General features: G+C 42.1%; 1 protein-coding gene across 1 annotated transcript; it reads left to right on the top strand.

Moving 5' to 3' along the window:
- Positions 1–2,046: 2,046 nt before the first annotated feature.
- LOC126176924 (baculoviral IAP repeat-containing protein 2-like) lies at positions 2,047–17,786 on the top strand. The gene is made up of 2 exons (XM_049924110.1): positions 2,047–2,312; positions 12,247–17,786. Exons 1-2 carry the CDS (start codon positions 2,130–2,132, stop codon positions 13,075–13,077), a joined length of 1,014 nt encoding a protein of 337 aa, XP_049780067.1. The 5' UTR covers positions 2,047–2,129; the 3' UTR covers positions 13,078–17,786.
- The last annotated feature ends 531 nt before the right edge of the window (positions 17,787–18,317 follow it).

Raw genomic sequence — 18,317 nt, 5'->3', positions numbered from 1 at the left:
TTACAGGAAGCTTTTGATCATATAGCCTGGAAAACTCTCCGTAATTGTGGAGGTAGCAGGGATGAAATACGTGATCCGAAAGGTTGTTCCCAACTTGTACAGAAACCAGGCTGCAGCTGCGACTGCCAACGCTGCAGAGAGAAGTTCGCGAGTGGTTAGCACTGCGCTCTGTACGCAGTAGAGTTGTGGCGATTCATTTGAACGACTCTAAATAAACAATCGTAAGAATCGAATCGTGATCAGGACGAATCGTCGTTCAAAAGAATCGTAAGAACGGTTTCGTGTTTCCGAGTCGTGACGATTCCAAATTCCAACGATTCATCGATTCTTAGTAGCTATGCTTCGAAGGCAACTTCCGAATCATGCCGAGTCGTGCCGAATAATTACGACCGCCAGATGGCAGTCAATTGGAGGATGCGTGTGAACAAATGAAGCAATTTTGCACCACCTTTCGCACAAATCGACTCCTCTTTCCTGGCATACTGAAATAAAACAATAGACGCAATCAAATCAAACGTGATCTTTTATCGATTAAGGCATTACACGTATAAATCGAGAATCACACATGTAACGTTATATACATGTTTACTAATAAATAAACTATTTCTGGCATATCTTATCATGACCTTCGACCATAGATACTAGTAGACTGGCCTTGCTGTGCAGAAGCTATAGGGCTGGTGTGGCTCCAACATAAACCACGTGACTGTTGGCAAAACGTGGCGGGATTTCAAATGAGCGGTCTGCCATCCTGTGTTTGTATCGTATTTTACCCACATTTCTCAATTGACTGCCAAACGCTTCCAACAAAAATTACTTTTTTATTTGCGAAAAATTATGTCAGAACTACATTTGACCTGGATTTGTTCACAGTACCACTTATAAAATCTAAAAAATATATCGAAGACCCCTCTGGTGGGCAGTGGGACTAAATTACTATAAACTATCAGTTAAAGTAAAATGTCGTTAAAATTCTTTTAAACAGTAAGAGTGGGCTCGTGTCAAAACTTTAAATATTGGATTCGCCGCGTTTTGAGCTCTAGTCACTTATAAAAGAAAATGGGATATGGGAATTATGTCAACTATAGGTCCCAAAATTGTCGACTTTAGCAGCAGGTCCATTTTAGAGTATCAATTTTAGGTGCACTTCAAAGGTTCAGTTCCCACTATTTTTACATAAGTTTAAACTACCAGTTTAAAAAAAAGATATTTTAGATGAAAGGTGAGACTTCGAAGTTTTTCCGTTTCAGGGCCTGTATCCAAAGTTGCCTTCGGTTTTTTTCATCCTTAGGGAACCTATGAGTAGGAATGAGAAACAGTTATACTTACTTCTGTAACCGAATCATCACAGATACTTTCCAAAATGTAATACGAGTCTGACTTTACAGGCACCACTTTCAACACTTTAATTTACGTGATACTCTATTTCAAGTGTAAAAAACATATAAAAGTCATTTCAGCAGATTTCAATAAACGCATCTGCTCTATCATAGAAACACTTACACGTGAAATGTAATGCCATTTCCCCTGACAAAACGCTGAGTACAGCCATAAGCGCAACACGAAACAACCATGTTTTGCCAACATTCACGTGACTTCAGCCCAGAGATGTTGGAGCCACGAAAATGACGTCAGGGCCAGTCTATTACATTTATGGTCGAAGATCATGACACAGTTCGATTCTAACCCCATTGAAAATTTCAGACATGTCCTGCGATCTGTGAGTAAGGTGTAGAGCTTTTTGCATTCCGTAAGAATCGTGCCATCGCAGACTAAAACGAATCGTGAAAGAATCGTGAACGAAACGTAGGAATGGATTAGCAATGTGAGATTGAATCGTAGGAATCGAATCGGGAAAAAGAATCGTGTTGCGCAACTCTCGGTAAACAGCAGGCACAGGAAAGGCGTCATCGCTGGCAGCGAGCGACTGCTCACGCTGACGGTGTGCGGTTAGCGTCTGTGGTGAGCACTTCCCGGTATTATCGCCGCGGCAGTAAACAGATAACGGCCTGTGCTGAGGCTGCGCGTTCAAATGCGCAGCGCTAGCGCGTCAGTTGGAGCGCGGCCAGCGACAACAGACCAACTCACGCGGACGCACAGCTAAGCTAGCTGCTCCTGCTACTGCCGCCATGTTGCTGCAACCCACGCCGTCCACAGCCGCCGCGGGCGACGGCGGCGCAGCGCCCGGCCAGCAGCCGCCGCGGCCGGCGGACGTCGCCGACTACGCCGCGCCGTCGCTGGCCACGACGGAAGGCCGCCTGCGGACCTTCAGGCACGGCGACTGGCCAGTCAGCTTCCTGGCCGCCGAAGAGGTGTGTACGCGCTCTCCGATGAGGCGCCTGATCGGAGTAGTTGTGAAACGTCCCCTTAGAAAAATTTATACACGACTTTGCTTAACCTGACACACAATATTATTTAGCGCAACGCAATCTGACTTTCAAAAATCCCTACAAAAGAATGGCCCTGACTAACATTTAACTATACCTTTCACAAATAACTTACCTCACAAAAATCTTCATTACTCGAACTGCTGCAATACAGCGAGCGCCACTATTGCCAGCTAAATAAAAGATTCAAACTACAGAAGGCACTAACTACTGATAGGGATAGTTAGCAAATGAAAGATATTAATAGAGAACAAACAATGTATTTACCTTAATAGTCATTATATATATATATATATATATATATATATATATATATATATATATATATATATATATATATATATATATATATATATAGCAGTTCATGACAAATTACAAAACTCCGCCATCTCTCTCCCCACATCCACCACTGCTGGCGGCTCACCTCCAACTGTGCAACGCTACGCGCTGTTCACATCCAGCTGCCGCTGCCCAACGCTACAATGGCAGACAACAATGCAAAACTAGCCACAGACTGCACAAAGCACAGCCAGTGATTTTCATACAGAGCGCTATGTAACGTTGCCAATAACAAAACATAAACAGCCTACTTACAGTTGAATCGATAGAAATCAAACTACATCGAACAGTGTTGTCAGATTTCTGGTCGTTACCAACTTTAGCTAGCACTAGAATGAAATTTCCTCTCTACAGAGGAGTGTGCGCTGATATTAAACTTCCTGGCAGATTAAAACTGTGTGTCGGACCGAGACTCGAACAGATTTCTGGTCGTTACCAACTTTAGCTAGCACTAGAATGAAATTTCCTCTCTACAGAGGGGTGTGCGCTGTAGAGATGGGCAAACTGAAACACGTAAATGTTTCGAAACAAATGAAACAGTACAATATAATGTTTCGATACGGTGTTTCGAAACAGCGAAACAGTTTGTGTTTTGTAATCTAATAAACCTACACATTTTATCATCTTGAATGTCTACTGTGTAAGTATGTCAATATAAACACAAATGAGGTGCGAGAGCGCTAATCATATCGCAGAAAGTATGAAACTATCACTTAGGCGTCTTGGCAGTTTCGTATTTCCTGCAGCAAATGCGCTGCTTTTGTGTCATGTGACTTTTATACTTTTCAATTGGCTGAGGAAAGCCTTAGCTGAAGACAGAAGAACCATCACGAACGGAACTGGAGGTGGGAGCAAACTGCAGAAACAACAGATATGCTACTGGGATTCCCACATTCCATTAGTATGGCTAATATACCCATCCTGGTAATTTCCATGCACACAAAGGGAATCATTGTGGATAATAGACACAGTGACTATAGACTCACAAATAACGCCAAATAATTCGAATAAATAACAAAATATAACAGAAAAAAATTGTGTTTCAAGGTGTTTCGCACCGTTACTATGAATTTACGATGCTTCCCGTTCACCATTACACTATCAGTGATATGTCAAACAGATTGCTTACAATTATACCTACATAAAATTTATATACATGTCTAATAACTGTCACTCTACGCCTTTTTTTATTTAAAATGTTGTAGTCTTACTTGCGTTTCTTAATATGATACTGTACATGAACAGAGAAGCGTATGTTATAAAAAAATGTAAGTTAACTGAATGATTTTCACATATTTATTATTTTGAATGCGAATAGTATGCGTTGTTTTATTGTTTGGTTAGTGTTTATAAAGCAGATGTTACGCCATTTCGGAATAGGACAGTCAGCTAGAAATGAAGCTTTATTTTCGGATATCTTGAGCTTCATGCTATTGCTTGTCAAAAGATTTTGACACTCTTGAAAGTGTTTCATGAAGTGGTATGTTGTGTTTCAGTACCTGTGCCGAGCCCGAATCTCGTCCGACACGGAGCGGAATGAAACATCACTGTTTCGATACAATTAGTCCGTTCCAGGCGCAGGTGGACTGAAACAGTCTTATTTTGAAACAACGATACAGTTTCTGTGTCTGGCTCGAGATCCGAGACAGGGGCGGAATGAAACACCACTGTTTCGAAACAGTGAACCATAGCCGTTCCGAAACACTGAAACAGTTCCAGGGATCGATACATTGTATCGAAACATAGAAACAGTGGCCAAGTCTGGTGCGCTGATATTAAACTTCCTGGCAGATTAAAACTGTGTGTCGGACAGAGACTCGAACAGATTTCTGGTCGTTACCAACTTTAGCTAGCACTAGAGTGAAATTTCCTCTCTACAGAGGAGTGTGCGCTGTAGAGATGGGCAAACTGAAACACGTAAATGTTTCGATACAAATGAAACAGTACAACATAATGTTTCGATACGGTGTTTCGAAACAGTGAAACAGTTTGTGTTTTGTAATCTAATAAACCTACACATTTTATCATCTTGAATGTCTACTGTATAAGTATGTCCATATAAACACAAATGAGGTGCGAGAGCGCTAATCATATCGCAGAAAGTATGAAACTATCACTTAGGCGTCTTGGCAGTTTCGTATTTCCTGCAGCAAATGCGCTGCTTTTTTTTCATGTGACTTTCATACTTTCCAATTAGCTGAGGAAAGCCTTTGCTGAAGACAGAAGAACCACCACGAACGGAACTGGAGGTTCTTCATTAGTATGGCTAATATACCCATCCTGCTAATTTCCATGCACACAAAGGGAATCATTGTGGATAATAGACACAGTGACAATAGACTCACAAATAACGCCAAATAATTTGAATAAATAACAAAATATAACAGAAAAATTTTTTTGTGTTTCAAGGTGTTTCGAACCGTTACTATAAATTTACGATACTTCCCGTTTACCATTACACTATCAGTGATATGTCAAACAGATTGCTTGCAATTATAGCTACATCAAATTTATATACATGTCTAATAACTGTCACTCAACGCCTTTTTTATTTAAAATGTTGTAGTCTTACTTGCGTTTCTTAATATGATCACTGTACATGAACAGAGAAGCGTATGTTATAAAAAAAAGTGTAATTTAACTGAATCATTTTCACATATTTATTATTTTGAATGTGAACAGTATGCATTGTTTTATTGTTTGGTTAGTGTTTATAAAGCAGATGTAACGCCATTTCGGAATAGGACAGTCAGCTAGAAACGAAGCTTTATTTTCGGATATCTTAAGCTTCATCCTATTGCTTGTCTAAAGATTTCGACACTCTTGAAAGTGTTTCATGAAGTGGTATGTTGTGTTTCAGTACCTGTGCCGAGCCCGAATCTCGTCCGACACAGAGCGGAATGAAACATCACTGTTTCGATACAATTACTCCGTTCCAGGCGCAGGTGGACTGAAACAGTCTTATTTTGAAACAACGATACAGTTTCTGTGTCTGGCTCGAGATCCGAGACAGGGGCGGAATGAAACACCACTGTTTCGAAACAGTGAACCATAGCCGTTCCGAAACACTGAAACAGTTCCAGTATCGATACACTGTATCGAAACATAGAAACAGTGGCCAAGTCTGGTGCGCTGATATTAAACTTCCTGCCAGATTAAAACTGTGTGTCGGACAGATTTCTGGTCGTTACCAACTTTAGCTAGCACTAGAATGAAATTTCCTCTCTACAGAGGAGTGTGCGCTGATATTAAACTTCCTGGCAGATTAAAACTGTGTGTCGGACCGAGACTCGAACTCGGGACCTTTGCCTTTCGCGGGCAAGGGCTCTACCAACTGAGCTACCCAAGCACGACTCACAGCCCAGTCCTCACAGCTTTAATTCCGCCAGTACCTCGTCTCCTACCTTCCAAACTTCACAGAAGCAGGAGAGCTTCTCTCAAGTTTAGAAGGTAGGAGACGAGGTACTGGCGGAATTAAAGCTGTGAGGACGGGGCGTGAGTCGTGCGTGGGTAGCTCAGTTGGTAGATCATTTGCCCGCGGAAGGCAAAGGTCTCGAGTCCGAGTCTCGGTCCGGCACACAGTTTTAATCTGCCATGAAGTTTCATTCTTGCTAGCACTGTTTAGCAAATGCAGAAATAACGCGCAGAGTTATCGATCGCAGTAATGTTACGTGTAACTCAATTAAACTTATTTATTGACATATCACACCCATAAAACAGGGTGATTAATAATAACGACGCGACGTAAAGTAACGTAGGAGACTAGCGACCATTCTAGTGAATATGTGTACATCTGTAGTTAAGCTGTCTAGGTCGCATAAAAAATCACACAACAGGGGAAGAATGATCACGAAGTTAGCGTGACTCGTTTAGGAATTATTTCCGTCTTCAGAATCCAAAACGCAAAAGTAGCTCAAGGACTAGAATGTTACCAGCTGCGCAAGTAACATGAGACGATGTGCTGCTTAATCTCGGCAGCGACAAGAAAACAATACCAGCGAATAGTAACCGATGTCTATCGATTCAACTGCTCCCTTCAACGAGCTTTTCGAGAGACTATCAAGAATCCCTATATGCTACTGTAATTTATGTTATATGTACATTTCAGTGGATCTTTTTTTTAAAAAAGAACTTCCGTATTTTCATTGGTTTCATTCTGTCCTCCATCTTACCCTATCTTGTGCTAATCTTTTTGTCTCTAAATAAACTAATTACTGCGTCTCACACCCTCACTAATTTGTATTGTATATTTATAAAAAGCACCTTTTCAGCTTCACTCCCGCTTATTTTCAAATATTTATTGGCAGTATGCGTTTTGGCAGCATACCACCAACATCAGGTGCGTAATATTTATGTATCAAGTGTTAATGCCGGAGCCCCATGAAGTACCAAAAATCCTTATAGCTTGTGTACTTCGCGGGAGTCTATAATTAAAAATTTATGCATAAATATTAGGTACTTGATACTGCCGAAACGTGTTGTACCATAAATATTGGAAAACAGATGTTAGTGAAACCGAAAAAGTGTTATTTTATATGTTTCGTAATACAGTCGCAATCCACAGCCAATTTCTTGCAGTATGAAGAAATTTAAGTTGTATCGTACCTATTGTAATCTTTGTCTGTCATTATTAATTTTCCCCAATACTGCTGCTTCCAGCTCAAGTTTAAGTGTTTCTGAATGCCGTATCAGTTGTCGCAATAACCAACTTGTCTCTTCTTCTGGTATTGGTCTTGGCCGGCCTTAGTGGCCGTGCGGTTCTAAGCGCTACAGTCTGGAACCGAGCGACCGCTACGGTCGCAGGTTCGAACCCTGCCTCGGGCATGGACGTGTGTGATGTTCTTAGGTTAGTTAGGTTTAATTAGTTCCAAGTTCTAGGCGAATGATGACCTCAGAAGTTAAGTCGCGTAGTGCTCAGAGCCATTTGAACCATTTTGAATGGTCTTGCTTAGACATCTTTCCCAATCTATTCTTTTTAATATTTCTTCATTTAATACTTCGTGTCCATTTAATTTTTAACATTCTTCCTTAGCACCATATTTCCAAAGTGTCGAGTTTTTTTTTTTTTTTTTTTTTTTTTTGCCAAGTTTCACTTCTGCACAGTGCTGTGCTTCAGATGCACTCTTTCAGCAACGTCTTCCTCAGTTCCAAATCAATTTTAGATATCAATGGAGCTGTTTCATTGAATAGAGTGTCCTTCGCCTGTGACAATCTACTTCTGATGTGTTCCTTCGTTTGACCATCTTCAGTAATTTTGCTTTGTGGACAGAAGAATGATACACTCGTGTGCTACAGTTCCGTTCCCAATTTCTGATGTTAAGCGAGTCGCCAATCGCCTTTCTATTACCCTTCATCGCCTTTGTCTTTGTTGTGTTTATCTGTGCTAAGTACGCTGTTCATTCCTGCAAACGAGACTTCCAGGTCTGTCTCACATTGGGTTACAGCGCTTAATCCCGTTCAAATGGCTCTGAGCACTATGGGACTTAACTGCTGTGGTCATCAGTCCCCTAGAACTTAGAACTACTTAAACCTAACTAACCTAAGAACACCACACACGTCCATGCCCGAGGCAGGGTTCGAACCTGCGACCGTAGCGGTCGCGCGGTTCCAGACTGTAGCGCCTAGAACCGCTTGGCCACTCCGGCCGGCCGCTTAATCCCGTCTGCGATCCTTAGCGCAGGTATCTGTTCCCTAGCCACTGAAATTTCCTTTCACTGTCTTCGTTGCTTCTTCAACGTACAAACTGGACAACAGTGGTTGTAACTTTGCTATACTCCTTTCTTAACAACTACTTGCCTTTCTTCATCTTGCACTTTTATTATTAGCCGTTAATACATTTATCCTACTGCGAGAGAAGACGGTGAATGCGAAAAAATGTTGCCCACGGAACCATGATTGTAACCAGGCATGTACCTCTTTGTCCGAAGCATCTGGGGCTAAAGGAGAAAGACAGCCAGGTAACCTGCAACATCTACAAAAGCAAAGTGGGAGTAATCAAAGTACAAGATGAAGAAAGATAACTTGTTGTTGAGAAGGGAATACGGCAACGTTGCATCCACTGTTGTTCAACTTGTATGTCGAAGCGCAACTTTTGCAGCGTATGGAAATGACCTGTTCTGTTGGAGGATAGAGCCCGCCCACTTGTTGCCAAATGTTTCGACTACGCTGGAGACGCTTCGCTGGGAAACCGTTCCACAACCTGCCTTCCCATATGATTTCTGTATTTCTGGAGCTCCGAAGAAAGGCATTCGTGGCCGCAGATTTGCTTTAAAGAGGTGCACGCCTAGGCACAGTCATGGTTCCGTAGGAAACCACAAATATTTTTCCATGAAAGCATTGACCATCTTGTCTCACAGTGGCGTAAACGTACCAACATTTACGCCGATCACTTTTGAAATAATGAACAGTTTACGTAGTGTGGGTGTTTTTTTTTTTTTTTTTTCACCGAGCGAGGTGGCGCAGTGGTTAGACACTGGACTCGCATTCGGGAGGACGGCGGTTCAATCCCGCGTGATGGTTCCTTTGAAAGGGTATGGCGGATTTCCATCCCCGTCATTCCCTAATCCAATGAGACCGATGACCTCGCTGTCTGGTCTCCTCCTCCAAAACAATCCAATCAACACTAGTTTTTTTTCATCTGTATTGCTTTCATTTGACTGCCCTTATACTTAATGTTTCAAAGAAGAAAAAGTCCCATCACCAAAATTAAACTTGTATCTTGCAGTGGCGTCTGCGTTGATTTGACTTCAGCGGATACCATGAAGTTGGTATCTACTGAAGGGTCTGCACACGAGATAAAAACCTACCTTTCATAATTACGCTGATCAGCCAAAACATTACGACCACTGCTTAACAGCTTGTTTGTACGGCTTTGGACGGAATACACTACTGGACATTAAAATTGCTACACCAAGAAGAAATGCACATGATAAACGGGTATTCATTCGACAAATATATTATACTAGAACTGACACGTGCCGACCGGGGTGGCCGAGCGGTTCTAGGCGCTACAGTCTGGAACCGCGCGACCGCTACGGTCGCAGGTTCGAATCCTGCCTCGGGCATGGATGTGTGTGATGTCCTTAGGTTAGTTAGGTTTAAGTAGTTCTAAGTTCTAGGGGACTGATGACCTCAGACGTTAAGTCCCATACTGCTCAGAGCCAGAACTGACATGTGATTACATTTTCAAGCAAATTGGGTGCACAGATCCTGAGAAATCAGTACCCAGAACAACCACCTCTGGCCGTAATAACGGCTTTGATACGCCTGGGCATTGAGTCAAACAGAGCTTGGATGGCGTGTTCAGGTACAGCAGCCCATCCAGCTTCAACGCGATACCACAGTTCATCAAGAATAGTGACTGACGTATTGTGACGAGCCAGTTTCTCGGCCACCATTGACCGACGTTTTCAGTTGGTGAGAGATCTGGAGAATGTGCTGGCCAGGGCAGCGGTCGAACAGTTTCTGTATCCAGAAAGGCCCATACAGGACCTGCAACATGCGGTCGTGCATTATCCTGCTGAAATGTAGGGTTTCGCAGGGACCGAATGAAGGGTAGAGCCACGGGTCGTAACACATGTGAAATATAACGTCCACTGTTCAAAGTGTCGTCAGTGCGAACAAGAGGTGACCGAGACGTGTAACCAATGGCACAACAAGAGGTGAGCGAGACGTGTAACCAATGGAACCGAATACCATCACGCCGGGTGATACGCCAGTATGGCGATGGCGAATACACGCTTCCAATTTGCATTCACCGCGATGTCGCCCAACACGGATGCGACCATCATGATGCTGTAAACAGAACCTTGATTCATCCGAAAAAATGACGTTTTGCCATTCGTACACCCAGGTTCGTCGTTGAGTACACCATCACAGGCGCTCATGTCTGTGATGCAGCGTCAAGGGTAACCGTAGCCATGGTTTCCGAACTGATAGTCCATGCTGCTGCAAACGAACTGTTCATGCAGACGGTTGTTGTCTCGCAAACGTCCCCATCCATTGACTCGGGGATCGAGACGTGGCTGCACGATCCGTTACAGCCATGCGGATAAGATGCCTGTCATCTCGACTGCTAGTGATACGAGGACGTTGGGATCCAGCACGGCGTTCCGTATTACCCTCCTGAACCCACCGATTCCATATTCTGGTAACGGTCATTGGATCTCGACCAACGCGAGCAAAAAAATGGTTCACATGGCTCTAAGCACTATGGGATTTAACTTCTGAGGGCATCAGTCCCCTAGATCTTAGATCTACTTAAACCTAACTAACCTAAGGACATCACACAGATTCATGCCCGAGGCAGGATTCGAACCTGCGACCGTAGCGGTCGCGCTGTTCCAGACTGTAGCGCCTAGAACCCAACGCGAGCAAGAATGTCGCGATACGATAAACCGCAATCGCGATAGGCTGCAATCCGACCTTTATCGAAGTCGGAAACGTGATGGTACGCATTTCTCCTCCATACCCGAGGCATCACAACAACGTTTCACTAGGCAACGACGGCCTACTACTGTTTGAGAAATCGGTTAGAAACTTTCCTTGCACGTTGTAGGTGTCGCCACCGGCGCCAAACTTGTGTGAATGCTTTGAAAAGCTAATCATTTGCATATCACAGAATGTTCTTCCCGTCGGCTGAATTTATCGTCTGTAGCACGTCTTCTTCGTGGTGTAGCAATTTTAATGGCGAGTAGTGTATCATTCTGCATTTTGTATCCCTTCTATTTCAGCTATAATCTTCTTATAAATGTGATTGTGTCTAAAATAAAAATAAGTATAGGATTACAAAATTGTTAAGGCTTTCGTGGGCACTTGTTGACAAAATGCCTGTTGGCTTCTGTCTCGGGTTCTTCGGCCGACGTTCATCTAATGATTTTTCTGACGTTTCGCCAGCACGAGTGGCTGGCATTGTCAAAGCTTCACCCTCCATTGCCGGTGGTGAACTGGAGGCGAGCTCGCGGCCGCAGACTATATGTACCTGGCGCGCCAACGTCCGAGGGCTTCTCCACGGTTATTTCCGGTGCGGTTCTCCTCTTGCTACCTGCGACGGTCGTTCGCTGCAGTACGGGAAGCCAGGATCCGTTTACCTTAAGGCTTTCCTCTTTCTTGTTGAAACTGTTCGCGTGTTTCAACAAGAAAGAGGAAAGCCTTAAGGTAAACGTGTTTCAACGAGAAAGAGGAAAGCCTTAAGGTAAACGGATCCCGGCTTCCCGTACTGCAGCGAACGACCGTCGCAGGTAGCAAGAGGAGAACCGCACCGGAAATGACCGCGGAGAAGCCCTCGGACGTTGGCGCGGCAGGTACATATAGCCTGCGGCCGCGAGCTCGCCTCCAGTTCACCACCGGCAATGGAGGGTGAAGCTTTGACAATGCCAGCCACTCCTGCTGGCGAAACGTCAGAAAAATCATTAGATGAACGTCGGCCGAAGAACCCGAGACAGAAGCCAATAGGCAGTTTGTCAAGCATAGGATTATTTGAGGTCGTGTACTAAGGTTGTGCACTGTTGGTGTGTTACAGGTGGCGGCCGCCGGATTCTACTTCCTGCGCCGTGGCGACGACGCGGTGAAGTGCTTCTACTGCGACGTCGTCATCAACAAGTGGGAACCCAGCGACGACCCGTTGGCGGAGCACCGCAGGTGGTCTCCCCGGTGCCCGTTCCACAACTCGTCGCGGCGCGGCTGCGCCGACGCCGTCTCCTACGACTCGTGCAGCCCGTTCCAGCCGCCGGCGGCGCTGCAGTCGCGACCGCAGCCGAAAGCGACGGCGGTGCACGCGACGCGCCCCGCCTGGCCCCAGTACTGTGCGCGCGAGGCGAGGCTGGCTTCGTTCAAGGACTGGCCGCCCGCCATCCCCGTGAAGCCCTCGGCGCTCTGCGAGGCGGGCTTCTTCTACTCGGGCAGCGGCGACCGCACCGTCTGCTACTACTGCGGCAGGGGGCTGCGCGACTGGGAGGCCAGCGACGACCCCTGGGTGGAGCACGAGCTCTGGTTCCCCGGCTGCTGGCACGTGCGGCTGCACCGCGGCAACGACTTCGTCAACGAGATCGCTCGGAAGAGGGACGCCTTGATCGCCGCCAAAAGGGATCCCCACCAATCTGCGACCGCCGTACGGGCCGAAAGCTCCGAGTCGCAACCGCGACAAGAGACACCGGGCAGCCGCGTCGAGGAGACGGAAAACGGTGCCACCGAAGAGAAGCGTCTCTGCAAAATATGCTTCGAGAAGGAAATGGGCGTCGTGTTCCTGCCCTGTGGGCACATCGTGGCCTGCGTCGACTGCGCCTTGTCAGTCGCAGATTGTCCCGTCTGCCGCCAACCCTTCCAGAACACGGCCAGAGTCTACTTACCGTGATGGACCCCGGTACGAGTAGAAAAAAAGCACTGAGTCCCGCGACATCTGGGTCTCAGCTTACCAGCCCGCCAGATATCGACCGAGGGTCGACTGCTGGCGTCTACACATCGACTACTGTCTCGCAGCGGGTGGAACCGAAGCGTCTCGGAGAGGCCGGGTATCTCCAGTAAGAACGGGAGCAGCGAGACCTATAATATCGCGGTCTCACCTTACCGATCGGCCAGATATCGACCTAGAGTCAACGACTGGCGACCACACATTAATTCCGTCTCACAGTGTGTGACAACAAGGCTGCTCCGAGGCGTCAACTGCTGCAAAGTAGAAGGGTCGGAGTGAGACCATCTTCAGATACCTACAGGTTGCTCTATAATCGTTTATTTCTCACACTTGACACATTTCGGGCCAAAATCATTTTCAGTAGTTTTTGTGATAAAATTAATGAACATAACGTACGTTAGCCTGGTAACCTCATCTTACAAGAAGTTGTGAGCTGATCGAATGAAATTATGTCGTTCTGTTTTCGTTCATCTTCTAGTTCCTCTCCTTGTGAAAGGTGTGAAATGCAGAACCACAGAAGAAGCCTAGCTTTTCATTTCCTCTCCGTTTTCCCATATATGTATATATAAAACTTGGAGCCCATCCTCTGATAACCACAGTTGTTGAAAACATACTTTGCCCAAACACTTCTTCAGTGTGAGAAATAAAAGCTTATAATGCAGCCGCATGTGGTGTCATGCAAATATTTTCTAATAGCTAGGAGGCATGAGCTTTACGAAAATAAGAAGCAGGTTCTCCACAGTGAGAAGAAAGCTTTTTTATTACACCTTTTTATCCTGTAGGGCGCCATCTACCGGCCTTCTAACAGTTTCATCTGCAGCCTGATAGACATCTTGAAATGTCAAATATCTTTAAGATTCTGTACAGCATTTCGACTTGTAATTAGAAACTAGCAAATACCGCCTCGCCTTATGAAAATTCTGACAGGTAGAATCACAAAAGAACTTTGTTATTTGGTGTCTATTGAACTGCAGATATGAAGATAATGCTCCAAGGCTGTACAATTTGTGCCACAGAAATTCACGCTTTTACGTTTTTATACTTCTTTACCATTCAAATTTATATGCATTCTTTCTTCTTCTTATTTGATGTTCCCCTTCCATTTGATACCCTTAACTTCATTGCCTTCAGGGAATATTTTTTAAATATCTCTTACAAGTTTCCTGTAGCCATTTCCCCTATGTAATGCAAAAGAAATACTGCGATGTTACTTCTGAAGGACTGATTTCCTTCTTTTTTTTACTTTTCCAGTAATTATCGATCATCCAAGCAGAAAATGACCACAAATGCAGCTTATAAACATACAAACAAATCAATAAGACTGTTTGATTGCTGAAAACACTCTTCATGTAAAACATAAACTCTGTCCATAGGCCTTAGCGGGCCTACTGGTACAGAACAAACATGTCACCCTCCCTAATCGCGTCATTGGATGCAGTATAGAGGGTCGTGGGCTCAGTACACTGCTTACTCGGCTGCTGTCAGTTTTTGTGACCCAGAGCCACTACTACCCAGTCAAGTAGCTCCTCAATTGGCGTCACCGGTCTGAGAGCCCTTGTTTGAGTCCTTCCGCCAAGGAAAATCCTTGGCATTACAAGGAATCGAACCTGGGTTCTTTGCATGGCAGAACAAACATGTCACCCTCCCTAATCGCGTCATTGGATGCAGTATAGAGGGTCGTGGGCTCAGTACACTGCTTACTCGGCTGCTGTCAGTTTTTGTGACCCAGAGCCACTACTACCCAGTCAAGTAGCTCCTCAATTGGCGTCACCGGGCTGAGAGCCCTTGTTTGAGTCCTTCCGCCAAGGAAAATCCTTGGCATTACAAGGAATCGAACCTGGTTTCTTTGCATGGCAATTGACAGTACTGACCATTCACCTATGTAGTTGGACGCATGCAGTATTGTCCCTACAATCATTGATCTTGTCTGAAACACTGCTTTACACGCATTTAGAGTTCCTGTCGTTACACTTCCTAGTATTTCTTACATTAACATAGTAGGTACAGTTTACACTTCATAATTTTCAGCAGAAATACCCATGCCTTCAGTAAATAGTGATCTTCTGCAGTGCAAATTGTAAGCTTTGACAAGCTAAATTAAGTATACCTCCAGGTACCTTAATAACAAGAAACATGTAGGTTCATGTTTTCTTTTTTTTTAGTTATCTATTGCCTTGGTGCTAGATAAAATAAAATCATATTCATAACTTGAAATGCAAACATGTCAATATTCTATGATATTTTATCAGGACATGAAGCATCTTTCAGGATATTAAGCATTGTTTCCTTGTAGGAAGACTGATAATTCATTAAGATTCTAATTCAATCAATCTTTACCTGAACATGCATGTAAAAACCGAAGACCAATTTGGAATCTAACAGATTACTGGTAAATATGCAAACGTAAATGATAAATCAACAGTAAAACATTATATTTGTGTCTTATTGGTCACTTGAATATTGTACCTGAAATGCATATATTAAACATATTTTTACATAATTCTCAAAACTTTACTTTGTCTTTTTATTTCTATTTATTTGATAAAAAATAGGCTTCAAATGTTAGTTCCTATAATAGCATGGTGTGTGCTATATTAAAGTGCATCTAGAAAATTCTGAATTTGTGATGAATGTCACAATACTTCCTTCATAGTAAATATCAAATTTTGCAAGTTATTAATCCAGTCATGAATGTTCTTTATTTGATGTAGACATCTATACCTTCACACTTGAAGTAGTACTGAAACTTCTCTGATGTGGGGTCTGAACATATAGTTGTTGCCATTGGTGAGGTGTATATAAATCTCCTATAACCATATTGCTTCAGTATTAAACATTAATTTTGCGTTCCCAATTTCATCTAAATATTTTTCTTGAGATGATGTCGGATCAACATTGTATTTCTTTGTAAAGAGAAACATATAAATGATCTTACTTGTAACATACCTGTACATGCACATATGCAGCATCTATTTGATTAAATATATTGTTGCAGTATCAAATGCATGGTGTCAGTACTCCACAGAATGCAAGTATAATTTGCTGTTTTTGTGTACTCAACAGAATGGAGACATAATTTATTACCAATAAGTGACAAATGCTTTGCACAACATATTAGCATTATAAGATAGGTTTGTTGGCTTTTGTCAAGTAGCATAGTACATAGGAACATTACTTACAGTACTACATGACACAACTGGTTACCAGTAAAAACAATGTCTGTAGTATCTCATTTTTCTTGAATAGTGTATGTTGTCTATTTTTCAGTCACATATAAAATGGGCAAAACGACACATAACTTTAAATACTTCTCTAATGACAAATAGATAAGTAAAAGGGTCTATAATATCGGTGATACTGTTATCACTTTACATGTAAGTACAAGAAATAGTTAGTTATTGGGTGCCTTGATTTTTACTTTCTTGTCATTGTCGCAAACATCATACCTGTTATTACTTTGAAGAATGTAACAGTAATTTCCTTTTGAAAATTTGACAATTTTCTGAGTTTACTGTTAAAGAATACACTAAAATGTGTAACAGTTTTATGTTATATTTTATGTTGATAGTCACATAACAGTGCATCAAGAAATGTAATATATTTGGATTTTCTCTTGCTTGTAAAATATTTTTTACCTGTGTCAAATAAAATATCCAAATATATATATTTTTTAACAAAAGAAAATAAATTGTAATGCTTTAATTCTACAAGCTCAATTTCACATATGGTTTGATATTACCTTTCAAAAGTATTAATTGATGTTATTTACATTGGTTCATGAAGGAGGTATTCTGAATTCCCTTTTATTGCAGCAATATACCAGTTTATTCATATAGTTTAAACCCACAAAGAAATATATTTATCTGCAAGAAATCTCGTAGATACCAGTTACCCTTTCAAGCAGAAAAGGCGCTTGCACATAACCTTACATTTCCAAATTTCAGTACAGCTTAAATAGTAGCATGGACAGAAGAGCTCAGATATATGTGCCATGTACTGAGATACATTCAGGTAGTTACATGGTAGGTTAATGTTCTTGATATAGGTCCAGTCCAGCTCACTGGAACAACTTGATGCTTTAAACTGTTCTGACTGAAGCGAATTTAAAGTTCATTACAATTTTCAATTGAGGAGCAGTATGTCTCTACATCACTTTTGAGTGATTGGTAGTTAGTGCCATAGTAAACTACAATATTCTGTACTAGTGTCTTGTATATTAAACATGTTGTTGTGGTCTTCATTGATCTTATATACAAACTTTCATAATTTTTCTTCTTCAAAATCTGAGTAAATTCTGATTTTGTTAATTAATTTTCAAAATAAACAAATAAATTTGTAGAACAGCTGTCAAATATTCTCTGTTAAAATTCATAAGGTTTTATTTCATATTGTTTCCCTATTTTTTTGTGTGAGTTCAGAATATCTCTTCAAAAGTACTGCAGTTACTTACTGGGAAAAAAAATCTGTTGACATTTACTTAGATTCATATTATTTTCTCTTTTCTGCAAGATCATACTTAGATACTGGCAAACAGTAAGCAGAGACCGATCATTGAGATGTGAAGAACACCATGAAATATCGTTTTATTGACCACTTATATAATGTAGGTTTATAATCTTTAATTGAAAACATAAATAAACTATTTTACAATACTCCTCGAATATCTTGAATTTGCAAGTAACTATAGGTTACCAAGTGACAACTTTAAATGGAAGAAAATAATGTATGTTTATTACTAGCGTTTTATAACTGTGATGATTTAGTTTGCATATAAATCATTAAATGCTGAGGAACTGATTCTGTCATTAGAATTATTATTGGAAGCAAACCTAACAAATAGCAAACTATATATATGGTGAATACAGGAGCTATACAACAAAAAATGATATTTCTTTTCTTTTTTAAATTTTGATATTATTGACAAAAATATTTTGGAGTTATAATTGCAAAAAAGGTAAAACGCAATTTAAAGATATACAACAAAGACAGATATTTTCATCAGTGTTTCATATAACTTTCATTATTGAAAGAAATGTATGTTCTTTGAATGTGAGTGTAGTAGAGTTAGATGTTATTGCACCCAAGCAAGTGTCTCTGTAGTGTAAAGAGTGGACTAAGTTTTGTAAACTGCTATTTTGGTGCTTCTGATCTTATCTCGCCAGAGGTCATACATAGTTGAATAA

Source organism: Schistocerca cancellata, chromosome 3 (genome assembly GCF_023864275.1).
Source record: "Schistocerca cancellata isolate TAMUIC-IGC-003103 chromosome 3, iqSchCanc2.1, whole genome shotgun sequence".
NCBI classification, from domain to species: Eukaryota; Metazoa; Arthropoda; class Insecta; order Orthoptera; family Acrididae; genus Schistocerca; species Schistocerca cancellata.
The sequence above is the reverse complement of the archived record's forward strand: the minus strand, read 5'-3'. Positions and strand labels throughout refer to the sequence as shown.

Coding starts and splice junctions, on each gene's coding strand:
- LOC126176924 (XM_049924110.1), top strand. CDS start 2,130: ATGTTGCTGCAACCCACGCCGTCCACAGCCGCCGCGGGCGACGGCGGC. Junction 2,313..12,246: donor GCTTCCTGGCCGCCGAAGAG/GTGTGTACGCGC, acceptor GGTGTGTTACAG/GTGGCGGCCGCCGGATTCTA.